Genomic DNA, 22,065 nt, shown 5'->3' on the forward strand with positions numbered 1-22,065 from the left:
ACAACAGATAACACGTGAAGAGAACATATACATGACACAGCATCAAGACACTGAGATCATTCATACATTGATGCCGGATGTGCATTTTTAGAACACACTATTTCAAACTTTTTAACAGCAATATTTGCACCAGAATAACGACAGTAGTGCAGTTGGAATAGCCAACATCATGTGGTCATTATGGAGGTCATTTATGAGTCACTTATAATTATTAAAGTGGCGTTCCTGTTGAAATAAATGACTTCATTGGACCATCGAGCTCGGCTGCATGTTGATGAGAAGGTGAGTCCAGACTGCCCCCTGTAGGCTAGCTAGCAAATGGCCATTTTTGTCAATGGCCATTTGTCACAATTTGCATGATTCTGGATACATGATTATTGATACAAATGAGACTAACTAAGGTCCATGGGCCTGTGCTTCACTGCCTGGTATAGATACATAGTTGACATTAGGGGATGAGAGCAGCAGCAGCAGCAGCAGTAGCAGCAGCAGCAGAACATCAGACCATCATCCAAACCGCAAGTGTCAAAATATAATGAGACTGCGGGGCCAAATTTGGCCCACGGGCCAGAGTTTGGCACCCCCTGATCTAGAGTGAGGCCTTGTCTAGTTGTGGCGTAGTGCAGTTGCACCTCCTGGTGTTGTCCGATCAGATGAGTCTTTCCTCTGGTGGAACCTTCAGCATGCTGTCCATCTCCAGCCGAGCTCCAGCCACCTCCTGAGCGCTGGGGCTGTAAACCCCCTCCGACTGACGCTTCTTCCTGGCCGTCAGCACCATGTAGGCGGAGCCCACCACCGCCAGCAGCGCGCACAAACACAGCAGCGGGACGGCCACCGTCAGCCAGTGCGCCCCCTGCCTGTGGGCCTGTTTCTGCAAAAATGGAACGTCAAAAAAAGACGCGATCACGGTTATTAAAAGTGTCTGTTGTGTTTACATCAGTTGTGACAGAGGGCTGCTGTCCAGAAGTGACTATCAATAAAAAAAAATATTTACCTTTATGTTAAAGTGGCAACAACCATAATTTCATGATAAATTCGGCACCCAAATTTTTTTTTTCAGAATTTGTCTGAATTATTTATAATTAATCATAACTTGATAAACATTATGTCAACTGCGCATTTAAAAAAAAATGTATTCACTCCCTTATGATGTTCATTAAAATGAGACCTGCATAATAATTTTGCACACAGTGTAAATCTGTGGTTGCTTTTTGTGCACATTTGCTGCTTTTTATGTCTGTTATGTCAAATAATATTTCCAAACAAAAACATACGTTAGAGTCACAGGTGGCGCCGCTGAATCCTGGTGGACAGTCGCACACAAACATGTTGAATCGATCCAGACAGGAAGCGCCGTTTCGACAGGGATTAGACTCACACTCGTTAATCTCTGTCTCACATCTGCAACAAAAAAACACAATAATTGTTGGAACAGAGCGTAAACATAAGACACAACAGCTGACTGCAAACATGAAAAAAATGAATTCAATCAGTTAGATTCAATTCAACTATTTGTATGGCCGTGCATTGTAACAAAGTCGTCCACATATCATATTATTTACACAACTGTAAACACTCCATCCACCTGCTACTGCTCCGCTACCCACCCACTCTGACCCTGTCTGACCTGTCAAAAAGCTACATCATTATTATTATTATTATTATTATTATTATTATTATTATTATTATTATAGGGCCACAAAGAAGGACAAATAAATTGAAATAACAATTTGCACTGTCACACACACCCACGGCTTCCAGTTTGCCTCACATGCATGTTGTTAGACTGTGGGAAGAAGCCGGAGAACGCGGAGAGAACCCACACACACATACACACACACACACACACACTCTCACACAGAAAGACCTGGGATCACACCTCAGGACCTTCTCGGTGTGAGGCAGTGGTGCTAACCAGCGTCACCCCAGTGTATAACAACATGTCATTTTAGAATCAAGCAAAAGCAGCTGACCTGCTGCCTGTGAAACCTGGCATGCAGGTACAGTTGGCTCCCCACAGCCCGTCGTTGCAGATTCCGTCGTTCACACACTGCAAATCTTCACCGCACTGTATGGGGGGGTGTTTCCACCTGGCGGAGAAGAAGCCGTGGTGAACACTGGTTCAACGAGTGCCATCCATTTATTGACAGGAATATATGTTGCATAACAACTGCGTGCATCTGTGAACAAACTTAACTCCACTTCAGATGGTATCAGCACTGTGGCAGCACTGCCATGCTGAATACTATTGCTTTGTTGCTCTTGTTGTTGTTTTGCATTAGAATGGAAGATGTGTCCGCTACAGCGTGTTTACAGTGTACATGTTAAAGCGGTGCAGTGAAATGGCTTAGTGAGAACTCACTGGCAGAGTGGACCCCGGTAGTCTTTGGGACAGACACAGGTGTAACGGTTGAGTCCGTCCTCGCAGGTTCCTCCGTGCTCGCAGGCGTGATGTGCACAATCGTCAATGTCCACGTCACACAGTGGTCCAGCGTAGCCCAGGAGGCACTGGCACTCAAAGCCACCCAGATGATCCATACAGCTTCCATGAACACAAGGCTGAGACACACAATCATCAGTGTCCGTCTCGCAAGCCTCTCCCTCCCAACCCGAGTCGCACGCACACTTGAATTTGTTGAAAATGTCCTCGCACGTGGCTCCGTTCAGACAAGGGTCCGGGTCACAAACAGGTGCGCTGGTGCAACCCAGATGAATCCTCGGTTTTTCATCGGGATAAAATTGAGATAACTGAGGTGCTTTGAAGTCGTCCACGAAGGGAAGGTAGACCCCTCCTACTCGGATCGTACCCAAGCAGCCAGTGAAGCTCTCAGCGACAGTCAGCGTGGCCCCCTTTTGGTTGAGGAAGTTCAAACTCCCTGCGCGCTGAGGCAGACTACTGGCGTCTGTAATCCCGTCCACGGAAATGAGCCAAGCGGGAGATTTGTGGCCCTGCTCGCTGGTTGAGATGTTGACACGATGCCACAAGCCGTCAGCCACTCTGCGAACCCCCGAGAAGGCCAAGGTCTCGGCCCTGTCGCTAACGTGAATGTCCACCCTGACCGAAGAGTCCAGCAGGCTGACCATCAGCAGGTCCGTGGCCCACGAAGCCCTCAGCAGCACCGCGTTCTCCGAACGAGTGCGCAGCTCCATGTATATGTCCGAGACGGGTTTGGTCAGGGAGCCTCCGGCACTGTAGCGGACTTGGTCGTTGTCAAAGGTGGCACTGTACAAACCTGTGGAAAAACAAAACAATGAAAAACTGAAATATAAAACTAATACTAATACTAAAATATACGTGCATTGATATCTCTGCTTTTACTTTTAGGATTCAAAAATCATCTCTTCACCAATAGTTTAATGATCTTAAACCAGGTCTGTATATTTAAAATAACTATCAAAGGTGTCATGACATAAATGAGAATGAATTCTAGAAACAATTTTAGATTGGGGATTTTTAACCTTTCAAAGAAAATATCAAAGCCAGAAAATCGGATGCCATACACTGGCTGAGACTAGTGTACGTGCCAACACAGGCAGCCTAGTACGCCTAGTGAGTACCTAGTACGCCTAGTGAGTACCGAGCACACCTAGTCAGTACTTAGTACGCCTAGTGAGTACCTAGTACGCCTAGTGAGTACCAAGTACGCCCAGTGAGTACCGAGTACGCCTAGTGAGTACCAAGTACGCCTAGTGAGTACCGAGTACCAGTGTAATTATAACTTTTCCTTGTGTTCTTGCAGCAGATGACACAAGGTGCTTGATTCAGCTTGGGATTCAGCTTCCTTCTTCCTTTTGCTTCTTTGTTGTCCATATCTAACAAAGTCTTCTCGACCTCCTCCTGACATATGGTTTTAGATTGATGACAACAGCGGGCTCATGCTTTGTTTGGCAGGTGATCTTACATTCATATCCGTCAGGGAGGTCCACACACTGACCGCCAGTGACACAAGGATCACTGACGCACCACACTCTGGTCTCACACGTCTTGCCAGTGTGGTCCACTGGACAGGAGCACGTGAAGTCGTTAAATGTGACGGTGCATTCTCCTCCATTCAGACAAGGCTCCGCCTGCAAAAATGAGCAAAAGGTTGAGACGTCATGTGATTTCAAGCCATTCCCTGTTATCGTTGACATGTGATCTTATTATGGTTGTTGTTGTGAATCATGTATCAAGGCTTTTTTGTTTTCTATTTTTGGAAATCTAAACATAAAGCGGTTTCAGGTTTGAAGTAGTGCGTGTACTTTATAAAGGTATCTGTTTATAAAAACCTTGTTCTACTCATTAACTACAAGTTTCACAACTGACAGCTACTACGTTAGCTAGAGTGCAACTTTCATCAGGATGAACTGATCATTTTTTCCTTCACCTTGCATGCATTATCACTGACGCAGCCCTCTGTGATGTTTGAAACATCACTTGACAGATACACGTCCATCTCATCAGGGCTTCCCCAGGAATCCACCAAGAGATGCACCAAATCCAGGCGAAGGTCCTGCAGACAACCCTTGTAGTGCCCCCCCCACGCAGCAGAATCCACCTTTACTGGAAGTCCACCAACATAGGCCCGATCCCCACTGTTAACAGTCACTGCGGGGATCTCTCCGATTCCATAGCGAAGGCCTCCGTGCTCGAAAATCACCTTCCCATGTTGGACCTCCACCTGGACCAGCTGCCTCTGGCCGGTGCTCACGAAAACTGGAGCACTCAGGGGGGCGCCATTGGGTAGCGAACTGACAAAAACACGCCCCATTTCTAGGTAAACCGAGAAGTAGACGTCCCATTCCTCCTCTTCCTCCTCTTCCTCGTTGGGTCTTCTCAACTGAAACAGGAGGCCGTCGGGTTTAACTGTTCTCAGAACCAAGGACACATTAAAGTTGCTCCCATGAAGCTGTGGAATATCGTAGGTACTGAAACTCAATGTGTCCTCATGGTTATATGTCCATGAAGGGAACTCTGTAAGGACAGAGGAGAAAAGGTAGTAGGGTTAGGGTTAGCGTTAGTTCATCAGTAGTTCATCATTTCTGACCTGTGTGTTGTAATATGGCAGTCAAAATATAGATTCATAGCCCAAAGCATTGTATTCCTGTTTGAAACATGCGTGTATGCATGAACTCTTTGTTCAAAATGATGCTTTCATTGATGTCAATCGCTAAATGTGTTGGTATGTTGTCAATAATCTCTGCTGGCCTGGACACACACACACACACACACACACACACACACACACACACATACAAACACAGAAGTAAATCATTTTTAAAAAGTCTGTAAAATTATTCTCCATAGTCTTCTTCTCCATGTTCTCTTCATGTCATATGATGATATTATGCCCACTAGATGGCGCTGCTTCCATCGTTACAATAGAGTTTTTTATCCAATCATATTTCAACTAGCTAGCTTGTGTTGTCAGGATCAACACTGCACAACATCCTCTTCGCTGTCAGTGAACGCACCACTGTCCGCTGTTCAGCGAGAAGGTCTGATGCTGAAGTGGACACATGGGCGTCCTGTGATTGGCTAAGCCAGGGGTGGGCCACCTGGTGTTTTTAATACAAGTCCTTGGTATATTTCACATATTAGGACTAGTTGGAATAAAGACGCCTACCTTCAGAGCAGCTCTCTCCATGGAAGGGCCGGTAGCAGACACACTGGTAGCTGGTCCACAGGTCCACACAGTGCCCACGTCCACCACAGGGGTCCAGCACACACCAGTCTGTCTTCACGCACCCCAGCTCGTACAGCTGGTCCTCAGGGAGGGTTCCGGGTAGGACAGGCGTGGAGTCGATCACAAGGTCTTCCATACATCCGATGAAGTTTGAGCCACTCAAAGAATACTTTAAGAGCTGCTCAGGTGCGCCACCTATATACGTCTGGGCGAACGGTTCAGTAGGCACGAGGGCTTCATCCATGTGACCGTCGACGACTTTGCACACTTCCCCGTCGCAGCCGTGGCCTTGGACGACCAAAACCAGGCTTTTGTCATCAACAGAAACACGAGCGTCCCACCAAACTCCGTCGCTCACCGAGCCGCTGAACGTCGCCTCCAGTTTGAAGCCGCCACAAAAGGACTTTGCATGAAGAGCCTGGTTAGCGATCTCAAGGAGGAGGTGATTTTCCTCATCGCCCCTGAAGAAGAGCAAAGCATTGGGTACAGTCGTTCGAAAGCGCAGCTGCAGGTCCGAACCCGGATGGACGTCCCTGCGGCGCCGCTCCGTCTCGACAACCTGGAGGTGGATGAATCCTGGAGTGGAGAAGGAGAAGGTGGTTCCTGTGGAACAGCGGTCGTCATAGAAGCCAGGAGGGCACGAGCACGAGTGACCGTGTTCTTCTTCTTCTCCTCCTTCTCCTCCCCGCAGCCACGGGAGGCAGGTGGCGCCGTTCTGGCACGTGTGGTCCAAGCAGCCAGACAGTTGGACCTGGCAGTGGCGTCCCCCCCAGGGCAGGTCGCCGGGTTCCGAGTCAGAACAGTGGCAGGTGTAGGAGGCTACGCTGTCTTCGCACCGGCCTCCGTTCTCACACGGTTGACTTTCACATTCGTCAACGTTCACCTCACACAGCTCACCTGGAGGGAACCAATCAGAGCCTTCGTTCATCGTCGTCTTTTACTTTTTAATACATCCAAAATTAAAGGCAACGCAGATAAAATGCACCCTTGCACTGTAATCTGGCCAACATGACAACTATGTCATTTAGCATTGAGGGTCTTTGTTGTTCAATTTCATTGTTGAAATATGAATCTTCACTTCAATAAAAACTGGTGAATATGTGTAAAACCCTAAAGTTGGAAAGTTTCCTTTGATGGACGGTAATTTGACCGAATCGATGCTTTAACAGACTCACCCAGGAAGCCGGCAGCGCAGCTACAAGTAAAGCCGTTGATCTGGTCCTCACAGGTGGCCCAGTTGAGACAGGGTTCAGACTCGCACTCGTTGATGTTCACTGAGCAGTTCTCACCTGGGGGAGGAGGAGTCAACGTTATCAGAAGACTGAGAGCAGTAGAGTCCGACTCATTCAGTGGCGCCAAGATTTCAAACTGGGACAAAGTCTCAGTCCAACACTGATACTTATTGGACAGATCTTCCTCCAGATAGAACAGTGAAGCTTTTTATATGGAGCCAAATAACCTGAATATGGAGCAAAGCAAAGCTTCGTGCTAGACAATCAATGACTGCATGTTGCACAAGTGTAGAATCCAAATTCAAATAAAAAAAAAACCTACAAAATAAATAAAATGTAAATAAAAACTGCATGTCACTTTTTCCATTTCATTTAACAGTGACCTTTTTCCAGGGACTGAAAACACATTTAGAAATAAAATAATAATAAACCAATATACAACAAAGCAAAATACCCAGCAGAGCATTCTGGGATTTGTAGTATTAGGGTTGTGCTGTATAATAGTGGCTGGCTATTGGCTCTTGTAGTGATTTGTATTTTGCCTCGCGAGCCAAATACAATTACACTGCAGGGCCCAAATTTGGCCCGCAGGCCAGAGTTTGATACCTATGACTTAGAAGGTGAAGAATTTGAAGTAGCTTTGTGAGGATAGAATAGAATAAAATAGAATGGAATAGAATAGAACACCTTTAATAATCCCACATTGGGTAAATTTGCTCAATACAGCAACAAAAAGTCGTGCGAAGGAAGGAAAAATGATCAAGACAAGATATGAACATGTTACAAAAAGTTTGATTATTTACGCTGACTGGTGTTCATTCACCTGCAAATCCCGGCTGACACTGGCACACGTATCCCGACGCGTCCTCAAAGCTGATCTCCCAGTCCGGCTCCCAGTCCAGGTCCCAGTTGGACCACTGGGAACGCTGGAAACACTCGCCGTCGTTCTCACAGGGACTCCCGGCGCACTCGTCAATGTCAATCTCACAGTTTGGTCCTTCGAAACCTGGAGAATGAAGATACAGAGCTCAAATTAAGACCTGAAGTCTGGACCAGCTCTTCTTTAATTAGAATAGAAGAGAATAGACCATACTGGGCCTCTTCTATCTTACATATATCAATAATAGCACAATTCCTGTGCTTTTTCATATCATTGAAGGAATGTTTTTAGTGTATGTGATTGTTTACCTGGCCAGCAGAGGCATGTATAGCCACGGACCCCCTCCATGCACACGGCCCCATGCTGACAGGGGCTGGAGTGGCACTCTGGGATGTCCACCTCGCAGTGCTCGCCCTCGAAGCCTGAATGGCTGCAGTCGCACTCGTAGCTGCAAGACACGTTTCAAAGAGCTGCAACATCAACACTTAAAGCAGAGGTGTCAAACTCTGGCCCACGGCCCAAATTTGGCCCTGCAGTGTCATTGTATTTGACCTGCCACTATAATACAGTATGTATGTAGTAGTATGTAGTAGTATGTAGCGCTAATACTACAAATCCCAGAATGCCCTGTTGGTATTTTGGTGAATCAATCAGGATCAGGATCAGTTATTTTATTTTGAAATGTATTATCAGCCAGTGGAAAAAGGTTCCTGTTGAAATTTAAATCAGAAGGCTGTAAATAAAAAAGAGCCATAGGATTTTCATTGACATTTTATTTAGTTTTTTTTTTGTTTGAAATGTGATTTTGCATGCGTGCACTGTGAAGTTATTGATTGTCTAGCATGAAGCTTTGCTTTGTTCCATATTCAGCTTGTTTGGCTCCATATAAAAAGGTTCAGTGTTCTATCTGGAGGATGTGTTTCTTCAATAAATATCAATGTTGGACCCAGACTTTGTCCCAGTTTGACATTTTGATGCCAGTGTTTGAGTTGGACTCCCTGATCTACAGCATATCAACGCTTTGTTCTGCTTTCTGCAGTTGCTTCACACTGTTTATAAGGGCGGTGCGGCTGACTATCGAGGTAAATTAGTAAGTCATCAAAGTCATCAAAAAGTCATCAAATGTAGTGACACGTTCAAACAGGTCCTTCTGCTACTCAGATTTCAGACCCTGGTGTGGTCTCACCTGTTCTCCAGGTCGTGGCAGACGCCTCCGTTCAGACACGGCTCGCTGGCGCACTCGTCGATATCCAGCTCACAGTCCAGGCCATCGAATCCGGCCGCGCACTCGCAGGAGTAAAAGCCAACCAAATCGTGGCAGGTGGCGCCGTTCTGGCAGGGACTGGATTCACACTCGTCAATTTCGTTTTCGCAGTTGATCCCTGTGGTGGGTGAGAAGAGCACGGAGATGGTGGAGGTTCGCAGTGTCTGGTCAATGTACCTCATGTTTGATCTTCTCTTGTTCCGAGTTGTGATACAAATCTCTCACGGAAGAAACGACTGTGAGCCTCTGTTGTGGTAGGAAAAACCTGCACTGGCCTTTGAAAGCACTTTTACATTGTCTTGCATTGGACTTGCTCAATACCACCTTCCTCTTCTTCTACTTCTTCTTGGTTTACTTGAAGATGCCAGTGTTCAGTCTAAATACCAAACACTATGCTGTCAGGCAGCTGGATTGTCCACACCAGGCTTCCTTAGAAACATGGTGGTGCAAGATGGCAACTAACTGGGAGCACTGGGTCATATTGTATATATATATGAGAAGCGTTCTAAGGGTTGGCTAAGGTACTTTTATAGTACTGCCAGTGTACACTTTTATGAATGTATTTATGTGTAGTATATTAAGGTTCTTTGCCAATACAAAAATCTTCAATCAGGCCAAATATTACACACTGGACATTTCAGATGACCTTAGGTTTGGCTTTTCAATATTTCTTAGGTATTATAAATATTCTGCATGCACAGTTATGCTGACCACAAAATAACTGTGCATGTGTGTCTGTGTGTGCGTGTGCCTGTAAAGTACCTGCAAATCCCAGCAGGCACTCGCACTGGTAGTGATCCTTCTCGTTGATGCAGGTGGCGTTGTTCTCGCAGGGTCGAGATGCACACTCGTTGATGTCGATCTCACAGTTGTATCCCTGGAAACCAGGCACACAGAAGCAGTGGAACTCTGCCACTGCGTCCACGCAGATGGCTCCGTTCTGGCAGGGCTCCGACGCACACTCGTCCACATTTTCCGTGCAGGTCTCGCCGTTAAATCCCGGCGCGCAGTGGCACTGGAAACCCTCTGGTTGCAACTGGCAGGTTCCGTTGTTCTCGCAGGGTCGGTCCACGCAGTCGGTCACACGTGTTCTGCACTGCCGTCCTCCATATCCCTCAGGACACCTGCAGAAATACCCATTGGGCCGGTCCACGCACAGAGAGCGGGGCGCGTGGCAGGGGTCGCTCTCGCACTCGTTGACTTCCTCTGTGCAGTTGTCGCCCGTGAATCCGTCCGGGCAGACGCAGGAGTACCGTGCCGTTCCAGGGACGCTGGAGCAATTTTCACATGGTGCAAACGAGCAAGCGTCGTACAGCTGGTCACAGTTCTTCCCCATGTATCGCACACCCTCCGTGGCACAGATGCAGGCGTAGTCGTCCACGGTGTCCACGCAAGAAGATCCGTTGTGGCAGGGCGCAGACAAGCACCTGTCTGACGTGGCCGTGCAGAAGATTCCTTCCAAACAAACAAACAAACAATCCAAAAAGATTTGACAGGAATATACATGACGTGCATGATGAACAATAAGCAAATAAACCCCCCCCAACAGTCATGATGCTGGTATTCATGTTTGGAACAGAGAAGTAGGCGTTTTGTTTTGTTGCATGTTGGATTGTAAAATAGATCTCAAGCTCTTCAAGATCAATAGACAGTGTTACCCCTGTGTATGTTTATATTATATATATTTACATATTTTCCCTGAGCATTCTGGTGAAACTGGTTGGAAAGTAAACAAATACATTTCTGCTTGCTGGCTGCATCTGTCGTTGGAGTTTGATGATATTATTGGGTTTTGGGTTGGAAGATCTATTGGGTTCATTTTAATGTCCAAGTGTTTGTTGCCTTGTTGGTTTGGCCTCAAGTTGTCTGAAAAGAGGAAGAACTCAAGGAATATGCCCTCTCCTGAGTGAAGTGGACATGTACGTGCTGCACTGCCTGCTGTAAGAGGTCACAGTTGCGTGTTTGCCACCGACAAACTAAAATACTCCCCGCAGGATTAGTTTCAAGTCTCGTTAATGTAACCACGGAAGTAGGACAAACATGTTTATTAAGTGAGAAGGAGTGTGAGAATCCTTATTAAGAAAATGAGCTAAAGTGTTGTTGTGTCAAACATGGTTTTGTCGAGCGTGGTTGAAGCTTCCAGGTGCATACAGGACACGAGAAGCTTTATCTGTGGACGGTATTACAGTGCTTCTGTAGTGACCGGGCAGCAAATCCCCTCCCACAATCAAACTGTTGGTCAGCCCTTGATCCCATATGAGTAGCATCACAGGTAGCTAACCCTAACCCTAACCCTAACCCATCACAGGTAGCTAACCCTAACCCTAACCCTAACCCTTGATAAGTGATGGGACTGATGTCAATGCACTACATGTTCACCTGTCTTCAATCTTTGCTCTCCAGGGTTTCATCTGCTTACATGCACTCCAGCGTTCCCAAGCCTGGCACTCATTGGGTGATCCAACATCCCCAAGTACAAACCCAAATGCTTCCGACCTCAATGCCTCCCTGCTTGGCCCCTAGAATTCAGGATTGGACTTGGGGGGTTTGGATCGCTCAATGAATCCTGGGCATGGCACTGCTGCCCACCACTGCTGCTGCCACTGCTGCTGCCACTGCTGCCCGCCACTGATGCCCACCACCGCTGCCCACCACTGCTGCTGCCACTGCTGCCCACCACTGCTGTCCACCACTGCTGCTGCCACTGCTGCCCACCACTGCTGCCCACCACTGTTGCTGCCACTGCTGCCCACCACTGCTGCTGCCACTGCTGCCCACCACTGCTGCCACTGCTGCTGCCCACCACTGCTGCTGCCACTGCTGCTGCCACTGCTGCCCACCACTGCTGCCCACCACTGCTGCTGCCACTGCTGCTGCCACTGCTGCCCACCACTGCTGCCCACCACTGCTGCTGCCACTGCTGCCCACCGATCCTTCAGGGGATGATGGATCAAATGCAGAGGACAAATTTCACGTCCTTCGGGATGTGACTATCACTGGGTCTTTTTAACTTTAAAGGTGGTTGAGAGTCTGCCCTGAGACTGGGAGGTTGTGGGTTCGATCCCCAGCCGGGTCAGACCTAGACTGTAGAAATGGTGTCCATTGCGTCCCTGCTTGACACTCAGTGTTTGGAGTTGGACTTTGTGGGTTTGGATCACCAATGATTCCCAGTGCTCCCTCAGGGGATGAGGGGTCAAATGTGGGGGACATATTTGGCATCATTTGGAATGTGACACTCATTGGGACTTCAACTTCAGGTAAAGCAGTGTTTTACCTACATGGTGGCCACTCCACAACACTAAAAGCTCTGTACGTACACAGGTACGGTTGTTTTTTGGGCCACAACTTTGAACTTTCCCCCAGAACTTGTTTTGTGGCCTCACATTTTTGGTTGCAGTACCTCAAGTGACCACTATAGTAAATTGCCACTCCGCCGCATATAATAATGCACCTGTCGTGGCTTTTATGTTTATATTGGTGTCTTGCATGTTTCCATCGGTTTTCTTATCACTGTGTATTGCACTTTCATAAAGACTGCATCATAAATAAATGAATCATGTTATTAATAATAATAATAATAATATTATTATTATTATTATTATTATTATTATTATTATTATTATAAACTACTTGACCACATTCAGGTACGGGAAGGAACGAGGTCCAAACATCAGAATCGTGGTCTCCTTGTTTCACGCAGAATCACTGAAATCCCACGGGGGCTGGACACCATCTGGGGGGCAGGGAGGAGTAACCTCCCATAATCCTTTGCTGCTGAGCACGTGCTGTCAATTCAGGTGAGTCTATCTAAGTACAGTACTAGCACATTTAGGATAGTAGTTGATTTATATGTGGGGATTATTAGATAGCATTTTGGACACTGAAATAAATATGTTACTACTACTACTGCTACTACTACAGTGAGTACTACACTGCAGTATAAAACCTTCAAGAGTCAGCTGATGTACTGATGGACAGACAGACGTCCACCTCCAGGTTTCTGTCTGTTGTAAAACCAGTAAATTCCAAACATTTTGGAAACCTTCTTCTTCTTCTGCACCTCCATTCACGCACACAGTGATGAGATGAGAACGAGCCTCTCTCTCTCTCTCTCTCTCTCTCTCTCTCTCTCTTTCTCCCTCTCTCACCACAGTTTGCTTTGTTTCCGCACGCTTGACTGACCTCTGATTGTGAACCAGTCATGTGAGAAAAAATTTCAGAGGAAGGCTTGTAAAAAAAACTGAAAATACTTTATTAATTCTACCCAAACCAATGAGCTATTCTGAAGTTATTAGTGTGTAAGAATCCACCTTAAGCTATTAGAAAGAAATTATTTAAAAACAGGAATTATCCTGATAGAGTAAAGGTTTGGGTTGACAATGTGTGTGATCCCTGGGATTCTGTTCCATTGTTTTAAAAGGAACAAAGCTTTTCTTCTGTGGAAGCTACATAGCATAGCATAAAACAGCCCCTCAGAAAAAACACTGGTTCTACTGGTACCAGACGTGGAACAGCGTCACTCTCAGCCAATCGTGAGGCTCCACAGTTTACAGTTGGTCGGAGGAGAAAACTTCAACATGATCAATAAATGATGTGTTGTATTCGCAGCTGTTCTAGGAAGAGCTTCCTACGGTTCCTCCAGTACTGACCAGTACAAGCATGAGCAGGAAAAGCAGTGCAAAAAACACAGAACTTGGATTTGTCTTCTTCTGTTCTTCTGATAACGTCGTGTCATTCTTTACACCTCACGTTTCTCTTCAACAGGGTTAGGGTCAGGGTTAGGGTTAGGTCAAGGGTTAGGGTTAGGGTTAAGGTTGGGTTAGGGTTGGGTCAGGGTTGGGTCAGGGTGAGGTCGATTATAATCACGCCTCAAGAATATCGACCCAAACAATAGACGTTGATATCATCCTCTGAGTCCCTGACTGCAGTGAGCTGCCGTCATTCAAATCACCACTCAGAACACATCGTACTGCTTTACAGGACTATGTATGTAGAGAGAGTACTGCTTCATAGTCCTGCTTTTAATGTCTAATTACTGTTTTAATGTTACTTATTCACTACAATTGATACTCGCCTGTTTTCTCTTGTTTTTACTCAAAGTCTGCTTGGATTTATTTTGCTCTGTCGAGTTTTTAGGTATTTTTAAGTGCAAATTTTATTCCGATGTGTTTTAACCTTTTTTCCTAAAGTGTCTCTGAGGACTTTGAGAAGCGCTCTATAAATAAAATGTACAATTATTATTATTGTTATTCTAAAATGAAGGAGGAGCTTCTCTGTTTTTCAAAAAGCAAAGGATCCAGTTTGGGACTCACCCCACTTGAACATCATGGTCGTCAGCAGCAACGTCCTCAGGTTCAGGTGAACAGAACTCCCCAGCTCCATTGGTATTTTGTTCGGTACCAGCAGAACCACCAGATATTGTGTCCACAGTGGTGTGGTCACTGCGGTGGTCTGGAGTCTCCAGTGTGGAGAGCGAGCAACACGTTGCTGCCACTGGACTTAACTGCAGGCCGGCCGGCTCCGACTTAGAGTGTAATCAGCCATAAGAGTGACCAGCTGGCAGGAAAACACGAAGTGGAGCCATGACGCCCCCCGCCCCCCTCCACCGCCAGTCTGCTAACACACACGCGTGCGACTGGTAGGGAAAGACAGATGGATAGAAAGAAATAAAAGAGAGCAAAAGTGGTGGAAAAGATGAATTCTGTCAATTGAACTGCAGTTGAAAGTCTGCAGTTTCTTCTCACAGTTTCTTTATTTCATTGAAGATATAAAAATATTAGCAATTTCTGTTTCTTCCTGCGTGCCAACCAACCTGGCACAACAAGTTCCCAACAAGAACTGTGTCAGTGAGGAACAGAGACGCAGCCTGCTGCCTTCATCCCAGTGGTTCAGTGTTGATGAGTTCTGTCTGCTGGACTGGAATCCAGGTCGGGTTTTGGTTCTAGGCGTGCGGCCGGCACCTCGGCAGAGCAGCTTAGCAGATGGACGTCCAGCACTCGGCCTGAAGGCCACTGATTCACCCCCTGACACAAGCTTCGATGCAGTCTGTTTCCTCTTTATTAGCATAGCACCATGCTAACCATGCAATCAATCAATAATCCATCGATCCATTTTATTTTGCATTTTAAGTTATAACAGTTGCCTCAGAGAGGTTTTTCATTCTGCACACCGCTGCTCTGTCCTGAGGATTTGGTGAGGAAAAACCTGCAACAGAAAGCAACCAATGAAACAACAGCAGCGTCTAAACAAAGACGATTCTCACAGACAACAGGAGGACCTTTGGTGAATTTCAGAGAGCACAATTAGCTGAAAACGCTCCAGATGAATATTGCTTCTGCTAGTTTATATCACGTTTTCCTTTCCTTTAGACTAAATAAAGTATATCTATCTATCTATCTATCTATCTATCTATCTCTCTATCTCTCTATCTATCTATCTATCTATCTGTTCTGTTTTCTGTCATCTAGTTGTATAAACTTCACTTAGTTCATAAGTTAGTTATGTTAGTTAGGTATATATAAGTTTATACTTCTTCCTGCCCCTTTTCGGACATGAATAACATTATTCTCTTGTATATTTCACTGGTGTTTGCTTACGTATCCTATTTTTAATTTTTCTTTTGTGTGTTTTGGTTTTTTATCCCTTTTATTTTCTTTTTTTCCCTTCATGTTCCAAATAAATAAATCAAATCAAATCAAATCAAATCAAATCAAATCAAATCAAATCCATCTATCTGGCCAGAGGATGAAAAGGTTTGGTGCTGGATTTTCATCTGTAATGTTTATTAATATATTGTGGGAAAGGTTCGGGTAGTGGTGACTAAGTGGGCTAATAGTGACACTGGGCTCAGTTAGAGTTTCCTGTGAGTTCGGCTACAATGATAATAAAAAGAAATCTTGGCTTTTTGTTTTTGCAGGCCTCATATTGATGACGTGTGGCAATCTGAGCAGTCAGAGTTGTGTATTATGTACACATTACACTGTAGTTTGTGAGCCCAGTGTGTGAGAGCAGCGAGGCTGCTCCTCCGGGAGCCTGAAGGTGGCGCAGCGCCAGGCAGCAAAGTCAGGTCCTGTCCGCGGAGACCTGCTGACGTCACGTCATGGCGGCGCGAGACTAATTAACCGGACCGAACCGAACCGAACCGAACCATGTGAAGTCGATGAGTGAGACTCGCATCACATTGGTTTTCCGTCGCTCCAAAAACGACACATGTAGATTCGGCGGTGTGACGTCACAGCTTGAACTCACAGCCACACCGGAAGTTGTTATTGTATAGGACTGTTTCTTTTTTAGGGAGTCGTGTCTTACAGGAGATTCGGTACAGGAACAATTCAGAAATCACTCGGGAGCCAAAGCGAAGTGAACCTATTTGTACGGTGGCCCGTAGAGGTCATTTAGGTTGCCTTGTAGTTTTATATGGGGTTGGTCTCTCTTGTCTTATCTTTGTTTCGTGTGAGAGCTCCCACTCCTCCCCCTGAGTCTCCTGGCAGACCAAACTGAGCAGCAGCAGCCGCCGCAGCCGCAGCCGCAGCTCATCCGCCTTTCCATACACATCCTTCCAACGCCATCCCTCCCTACAACATCTCTTCTTCTTCTTCGTCTTCTTCTTCTTCTTCTTCTTCTGCTGTTTGGAAAACTAACAGGATATCGCTGTAAAGACCTCATGTGACCTCCGAGTGAGACGTCGCCATATTCACAGCATCAGATGTCGGCGCCGGAGCTGCTCTTCTCCTCGGACCGCCGCCTCGGTTCCGCTCGCTGACAGGTTAGCTTGCTGAGCTAACTGTGCTAATGCTAGCAGCAGATAGATACCGCCGCAGCCGTGTGTGTTTGGGGGGAAATGTCTAGTTTTTAGGGTTCAGTAGTTGCTTCTTCACGGTGCTGAGGTGTTTAGCAGGAGCTGTCATTCAGTGGAATTAAATCAGGAAGTGCTGCTAAACCGATAGATGCTAAAGAAGTTGCTAGTGTTACCAGCTGCTGGTGGTGCTGATTTTTATTGGTACGTGGACGCAAAATGTGGTGTTCTGCTAAGTAATATTGACATTGAGTACAGCTCGCTTCGAGCCGCTGTGTTTGTTTAGTCGAGTAGCTACATGAAGTCCGCGTGAACACGTCCTGTCACATCTCCACAGTGTTGATTCAATAAAAACACAAGCTGAAATAGAGTGAAAGTAATGTCGTCATCGTGTTGTTGATGTGTCCTGCAGCACATCTGCTTTGTTGGAAGCAATTTTCTTTGTCTATTTAAAGATTTTGTGAATAGGTATAATGACATAAAATGTGTATTTTAAAGTGGTTCAAACTTGCGTCATTCTATTATGAGTCAGAATCCACTTCCAAGTGGTCATGTTAGTTATGTCACAGACCCATACATCCATATACATCAACCTTCTTTATTTTCCTCCTTAGAGGTCAACTTGAGTCAGTAGCCAGTAACAACACGACCTGTAGTAACCCCCTGTCATGTGACCTCCCGCTCCCTGCAGGTGTTGCCGGTGGCTCCTCATGCCCCCATGGAGGACTCGGCCTTCGAGGGGTGGCTGGACTCGGTCTCCTCGGCCTTCCTGACTCTGAGCGACCAGCAGAGGAATCGAACCCTGGACCGGCTCATCTCCCAGAGCGGCGCCGCTCAGCTGCGCCACCTGTCGACCGGGCTGGAGACGCTGCTGAAGAGGGACTTCCTGCGCCTGCTGCCCCTGGAGCTGACCTTCTACCTGCTGCGCTGGCTGGACCCCCCCACCCTGCTCACCTGCTGCCGGGTCTGCAAGCACTGGAACAAGGTAGGAGCACCACGATGGAGAGAGAGCGGCAGCGCTGGGATGGTGGGAGTCCATCAGCAGCGCTGGGATGGTGGGAGTCCATCAGCACTGCTTGAAGGCCAGCGTTCAGGTTCTAATAGTCAGGAAGTCCACGGCCCACTAAATGGAAGTTGGTCCTAGTTTGCTGCTCTCTGACTCCATCTCACACGTTGCTCACGCCACTGGGCCACAAGTCAGTTCAAAGGAAATAAAAACTATTTATATAATGTGTATATTTAGTGTATATGTTATTTCCATGTCTAAATAAGTGACAACATATTGCTTTCCACCATGAATGTGTGGGATGAAAAAGGAGCCGACTCCTCGTGGTTCACTCCTGCTGTCATGATGGGAAGCATGAAGCATTTTCTCACATAATGAAGGAAAAACTTAAACACAACCACAGGGGTCTGCAGACTGGACAATGGCCCACAATACACAAGAAATATCCCTCAAAACTAACAACAAAGTCAAGTAAACTCTCCTTCGCTCTCTCTCTCTCTCTCTCTCTCTCCCTCCCTCTCTCTGTCTCTCTCCCTCCCTCTCTCTCTCCCTCCCTCTCTCTTTCTCTCTCTCGCCCTCTCTTTCTGTCTCTCTCTCGCCCCCCCACCCCTCTCTCTCTCTCTCTCTCTCCCTCCCTCCAGGTCATCAGCTCTTGTACGGAGGTGTGGCAGGACGCGTGTCGCCAGCTGGGCTGGAGGACGGTGGTGGAGCAGCACCAGGACCAGCAGGTGGACCAGCAGGTGGACCAGCAGGTGGTCCAGCAGCAGGACGTGGGCCACTGGAAGGGGGTCTACCTGCGGGCCCAGCTGAGGACGGCCCAGCTGGCGGACCAGGGGGCCTTCCTGACCTCGTCCCTGATTGGCCACAGCGCCAGGGTCTACGCTCTCTACTACAGGGATGGCCTGCTGTGTACTGGTGGGTACACACTGAGTACACACTTAGTACAGTACACACATATATAATATTAGCATATTGTTTCCATCAATGTGTGTGTTTCTTCTTCTTCTTCTTCTTCTTCTTCTTCTTCTTCTTCATCATCAGGATCTGACGACCTCTCTGCTAAATTATGGGATGTGAGCACCGGCCAGTGTATTTATGGGATCCAGACTCACACCTGCGCCACAGTCAAGTTTGACGAGCAGAAGCTGGTGACGGGTTCCTTCGACAACACCATGGCCTGCTGGGACTGGAGCTCCGGGGCCAAGACCCAGCAGTTCCGAGGCCACACTGGAGCAGGTGAGACTCACAGGCTCACCTCCATAGTACTGTAGGTAGGTAGTTAGGTAGGAAGGTAGGTAGGGTGTAGCCACAGCCAGAGCAGCATCAGTGTCAGGTACCGGTACCAACACCAGGGTTGACGACTCAATTCACACTCGTAAAATAGTGTGTGTGTGTCTCCCTCCCTCCCTCCAGTCTTCAGCCTGGACTACGATGATGACCTGGACCTGCTGGTCAGTGGTTCTGCAGACTTCAGTGTGAAGGTCTGGTCCCTGACGGCCGGTTCCTGCCTCAACACCCTGACCGGACACACCGAGTGGGTCACCAAGGTCAGCTGGACCGTGCTGCTGGTCCTGGTACCACCTGGACCACCTCTCACTGTTCTCTATCAGACCTTGACCTCCTGCTGCTCCTGATCCACCAGGTGATCCTCCAGAAGAGCCGGGTGGAGTCGCTGCTCCACCGTCCTGGGGACCACATCCTGCTGAGTGCAGACAAGTATGAGATCAAGGTGGGTGAGGCACCCAGAACCACCACCTAGAAACACCCCTTGACCACCCAGAAGCATCTAGAACCAGCCCTGGTCTCACCCGGTCGCCTCTCTGCTCTCCAGGTGTGGCCTTTAGGCCGGGAGATCAACTGCAGGTGTCTGAAGACGCTGACGGTGTCTGAAGATCGCAGCATCAGCCTGCAGCCGCGACTGCAATTCGACGGCCGCCACATCGTCTGCAGCTCCGACCTGGGAATCCACCAGTGGGACTTTGCCAGTTTCGAGGTTCTCAGGTGAGAGATCTAAAGTCCCGCTGATTGTTGCATCGTCCCCTGAAGCAGCAGCACTCGGCCCGGCGGAGGAAACTACTCCCGGCCGCTCGTATCCGAGATGTCGTTCTCCTCGGTCAGCACCCAAAGCTCCTGACCAGAGGTGAGGGTGGGACCGTCGATCCACCAGTAGAACCAGAGCTTCTCCTGGCTCAGCTCCTTCTTCAGCACCGCTGATGGGTACAGCGACCGCATCAATCTGCCAGTCGATCTCGCGCTGCGTCTTCCCCTCACTGGTGAACCAGACCTGGAGGTACTGGAGCTCCAGGGTCTCTCCACCTCCCCCCCCCCACCCCCGGAGAGCACCTCCCACCAGAAGGAGACCCTGAGGAAGACCCAGGGTGGAGGTACTAGGTCTCTGGGTTGGCCTGGGAACACCTCAGGGTCACCCTGGATGAGCTGGAGGGCCGGGGAGGGCCGGGGAGGTCTGGCGGTCTCTGCTGAGACAGCTGAACCTCGTCCTCAAAACAGGTCCACGACCCACCAGTTGAGAAATGCTGCCTTTTTCTGACTGAGCTGAATGTAAACTCTTCACTCATTGTGTTTTCCAGGGTGATCAAGACCCAGGACCCGGCCAACGTGTCCTTGCTCGGCCTGGGCGAGGTCTTCGCCCTCCTCCTGGACAACAACTTCCTGTACGTGATGGACATGAGGACGGAGGTCATCTCGGGCCGCTGGCCCCTCCCCGCCTACAGGAAGTCCAAGCGAGGGTCCAGCTTCCTGGCCGGCGTCACATCGTGGCTCGACGGTCTGGACGGGGCCAACGACTCGGGCCTGTTGTTTGCCACCAGCATGCCGGACAACAGCATCCACCTGGTGCTGTGGAAGGAGAACCAGTAGATCCATGAACCAGTAGGTTCTTGAAACAATCGCTCCACGAACCAGTAGGTCCATGAGCCAGCGTCCCAGTCTGCTGGTGCTGATGCTGCTGCTTCTGCTGCAGCATCAGCATCCACCCGGTGGCCCGTAGGCCCGTGAACCAGTAGGTCCATGTCCCCGCGCCCCAGTCTTCTTCTGCTGCTGCTGGTACTCGGATGTCTCTGCATCACGCTGGCTGGGCAGCACCAGGTCCACCTGCATGGGCCACAAACATTGTTTTACCCTCCTCCTCTTCCTCTTCCTCCTTCTCCTTCTTCTTTCTTTTCTTTTCTTCTCAACGTAGAGTCGACGTCCAGAAACTCGTCTTTGCAGGTGGAAATGAGCGAGTCTCCAAAAAAAGCCCAAGTCCGGTTGATTCTGAGAAGAACTCGTTGCTTTTTTCTCCTTATTTCTTCAGAAATAATACTGGAGAAATGGACTCAAGACTCATGTATATGTGTGTGTATGTATGTATATGTATATAGATTTTATATGTGTGTGTGTGTGTGTGTGTGTGTGTGTGTGTGTGTGTGTGTGTGTGTGTGTGTGTGTGTGTGTGTGTGTGTGTGTGTGTGTGTGTGTGTGTGTGTAAATATATATATATATATATATATCTGGGGGTTCCCTGGGTTCAGATTGTGATGGCTGCTCTGCTAGCCTAGCGCCTCGGCTAGCCTAGCGCATCGGCTAGCCTAGCGCCACGCTGGTCCTCACAGCCGTTTTTGCCAAATGTTGCATTTCTGAAGTTTATGGACTTTGCCTTAAAATGCTGTTTGCTGTAATTGACTGTGTTAGGTTCCATTGTGACATTAAAGGAAATTCTCCTTTGAGCTTCTTTTACTCACAACCCAAGTGAATCTCACCACTGAGCCGTTTTTGCCAGGACAAAGACCCACATTTCTCTTGTGTCTCGTCACTGAATGAATTGAATAAAACTGTCCTGCAAAACACATGACCAACATTTTCTGTTTCTATAAATATGTGGAATGTAAAATGTGTTGTGTTTTGATTGGCTCACGAAGCTGCGACCCAATCAAATCAGCTCTGCAGAGACCCACTTTTGGGTCATGACCCACCAGTTGAGAAACACTGGGAGGAAGAAAAAAGAAAAATGTGCGAAATATACAGAGTCAAGTTCACTCGCTCACACATATATATACGTATATATATATATATATATATATATATATATATGTACCTATATGTATATGTATGTGTGTATAAATATCTGGTGAATGGACAGCACTTAGATCTGATGTTTCACGCCCCAAAAGCGCTTTACAATCTCACCCATTCACTCACACACTCATACACCACTATATGTATA

The 22,065-nt window shown here is 47.6% G+C and overlaps 2 protein-coding genes across 4 annotated transcripts; one reads left to right on the top strand and one right to left on the bottom strand.

Moving 5' to 3' along the window:
• Positions 1 to 6: 6 nt before the first annotated feature.
• On the bottom strand, positions 7 to 14,523 carry crb2a (crumbs cell polarity complex component 2a). Its single transcript, XM_076029423.1, has 13 exons — positions 14,355 to 14,523; positions 9,805 to 10,497; positions 8,965 to 9,160; positions 8,087 to 8,226; positions 7,722 to 7,904; positions 6,842 to 6,955; positions 5,607 to 6,563; positions 4,368 to 4,954; positions 3,903 to 4,068; positions 2,363 to 3,233; positions 1,974 to 2,090; positions 1,275 to 1,401; positions 7 to 871 (listed from the first exon to the last, which is right to left on the bottom strand). The coding sequence occupies exons 1-13, from the start codon at positions 14,422 to 14,424 to the stop codon at positions 650 to 652; spliced, it is 4,443 nt and encodes a 1,480-aa protein (XP_075885538.1). The 5' UTR covers positions 14,425 to 14,523; the 3' UTR covers positions 7 to 649.
• Positions 14,524 to 16,400: 1,877 nt separating this feature from the next.
• fbxw2 (F-box and WD repeat domain containing 2) lies at positions 16,401 to 21,573 on the top strand. 3 transcript variants are annotated; one of them, XM_076029452.1, is made up of 9 exons: positions 16,401 to 16,807; positions 17,529 to 17,822; positions 18,485 to 18,758; positions 18,885 to 19,079; positions 19,257 to 19,390; positions 19,486 to 19,572; positions 19,675 to 19,844; positions 20,432 to 20,736; positions 20,867 to 21,573. In XM_076029452.1, the coding sequence occupies exons 2-8, from the start codon at positions 17,556 to 17,558 to the stop codon at positions 20,718 to 20,720; spliced, it is 1,416 nt and encodes a 471-aa protein (XP_075885567.1). In that variant the 5' UTR covers positions 16,401 to 16,807; positions 17,529 to 17,555; the 3' UTR covers positions 20,721 to 20,736; positions 20,867 to 21,573. The 3 variants fall into 3 exon arrangements, with proteins under 3 accessions (XP_075885567.1, XP_075885565.1, XP_075885566.1); XM_076029450.1 differs by having other exon boundaries at positions 16,403 to 16,807; positions 20,432 to 21,573; XM_076029451.1 differs by lacking the exon at positions 16,401 to 16,807 and adding an exon at positions 16,814 to 17,041 and having other exon boundaries at positions 20,432 to 21,573.
• The last annotated feature ends 492 nt before the right edge of the window (positions 21,574 to 22,065 follow it).

The sequence above is a fragment of the Nelusetta ayraudi genome, unplaced genomic scaffold (assembly GCF_046127955.1).
Source record: "Nelusetta ayraudi isolate G7.1 ecotype Tasmania unplaced genomic scaffold, CSIRO-AGI_Nayr_v1 ptg000026l, whole genome shotgun sequence".
Taxonomy (NCBI): Eukaryota; Metazoa; Chordata; class Actinopteri; order Tetraodontiformes; family Monacanthidae; genus Nelusetta; species Nelusetta ayraudi.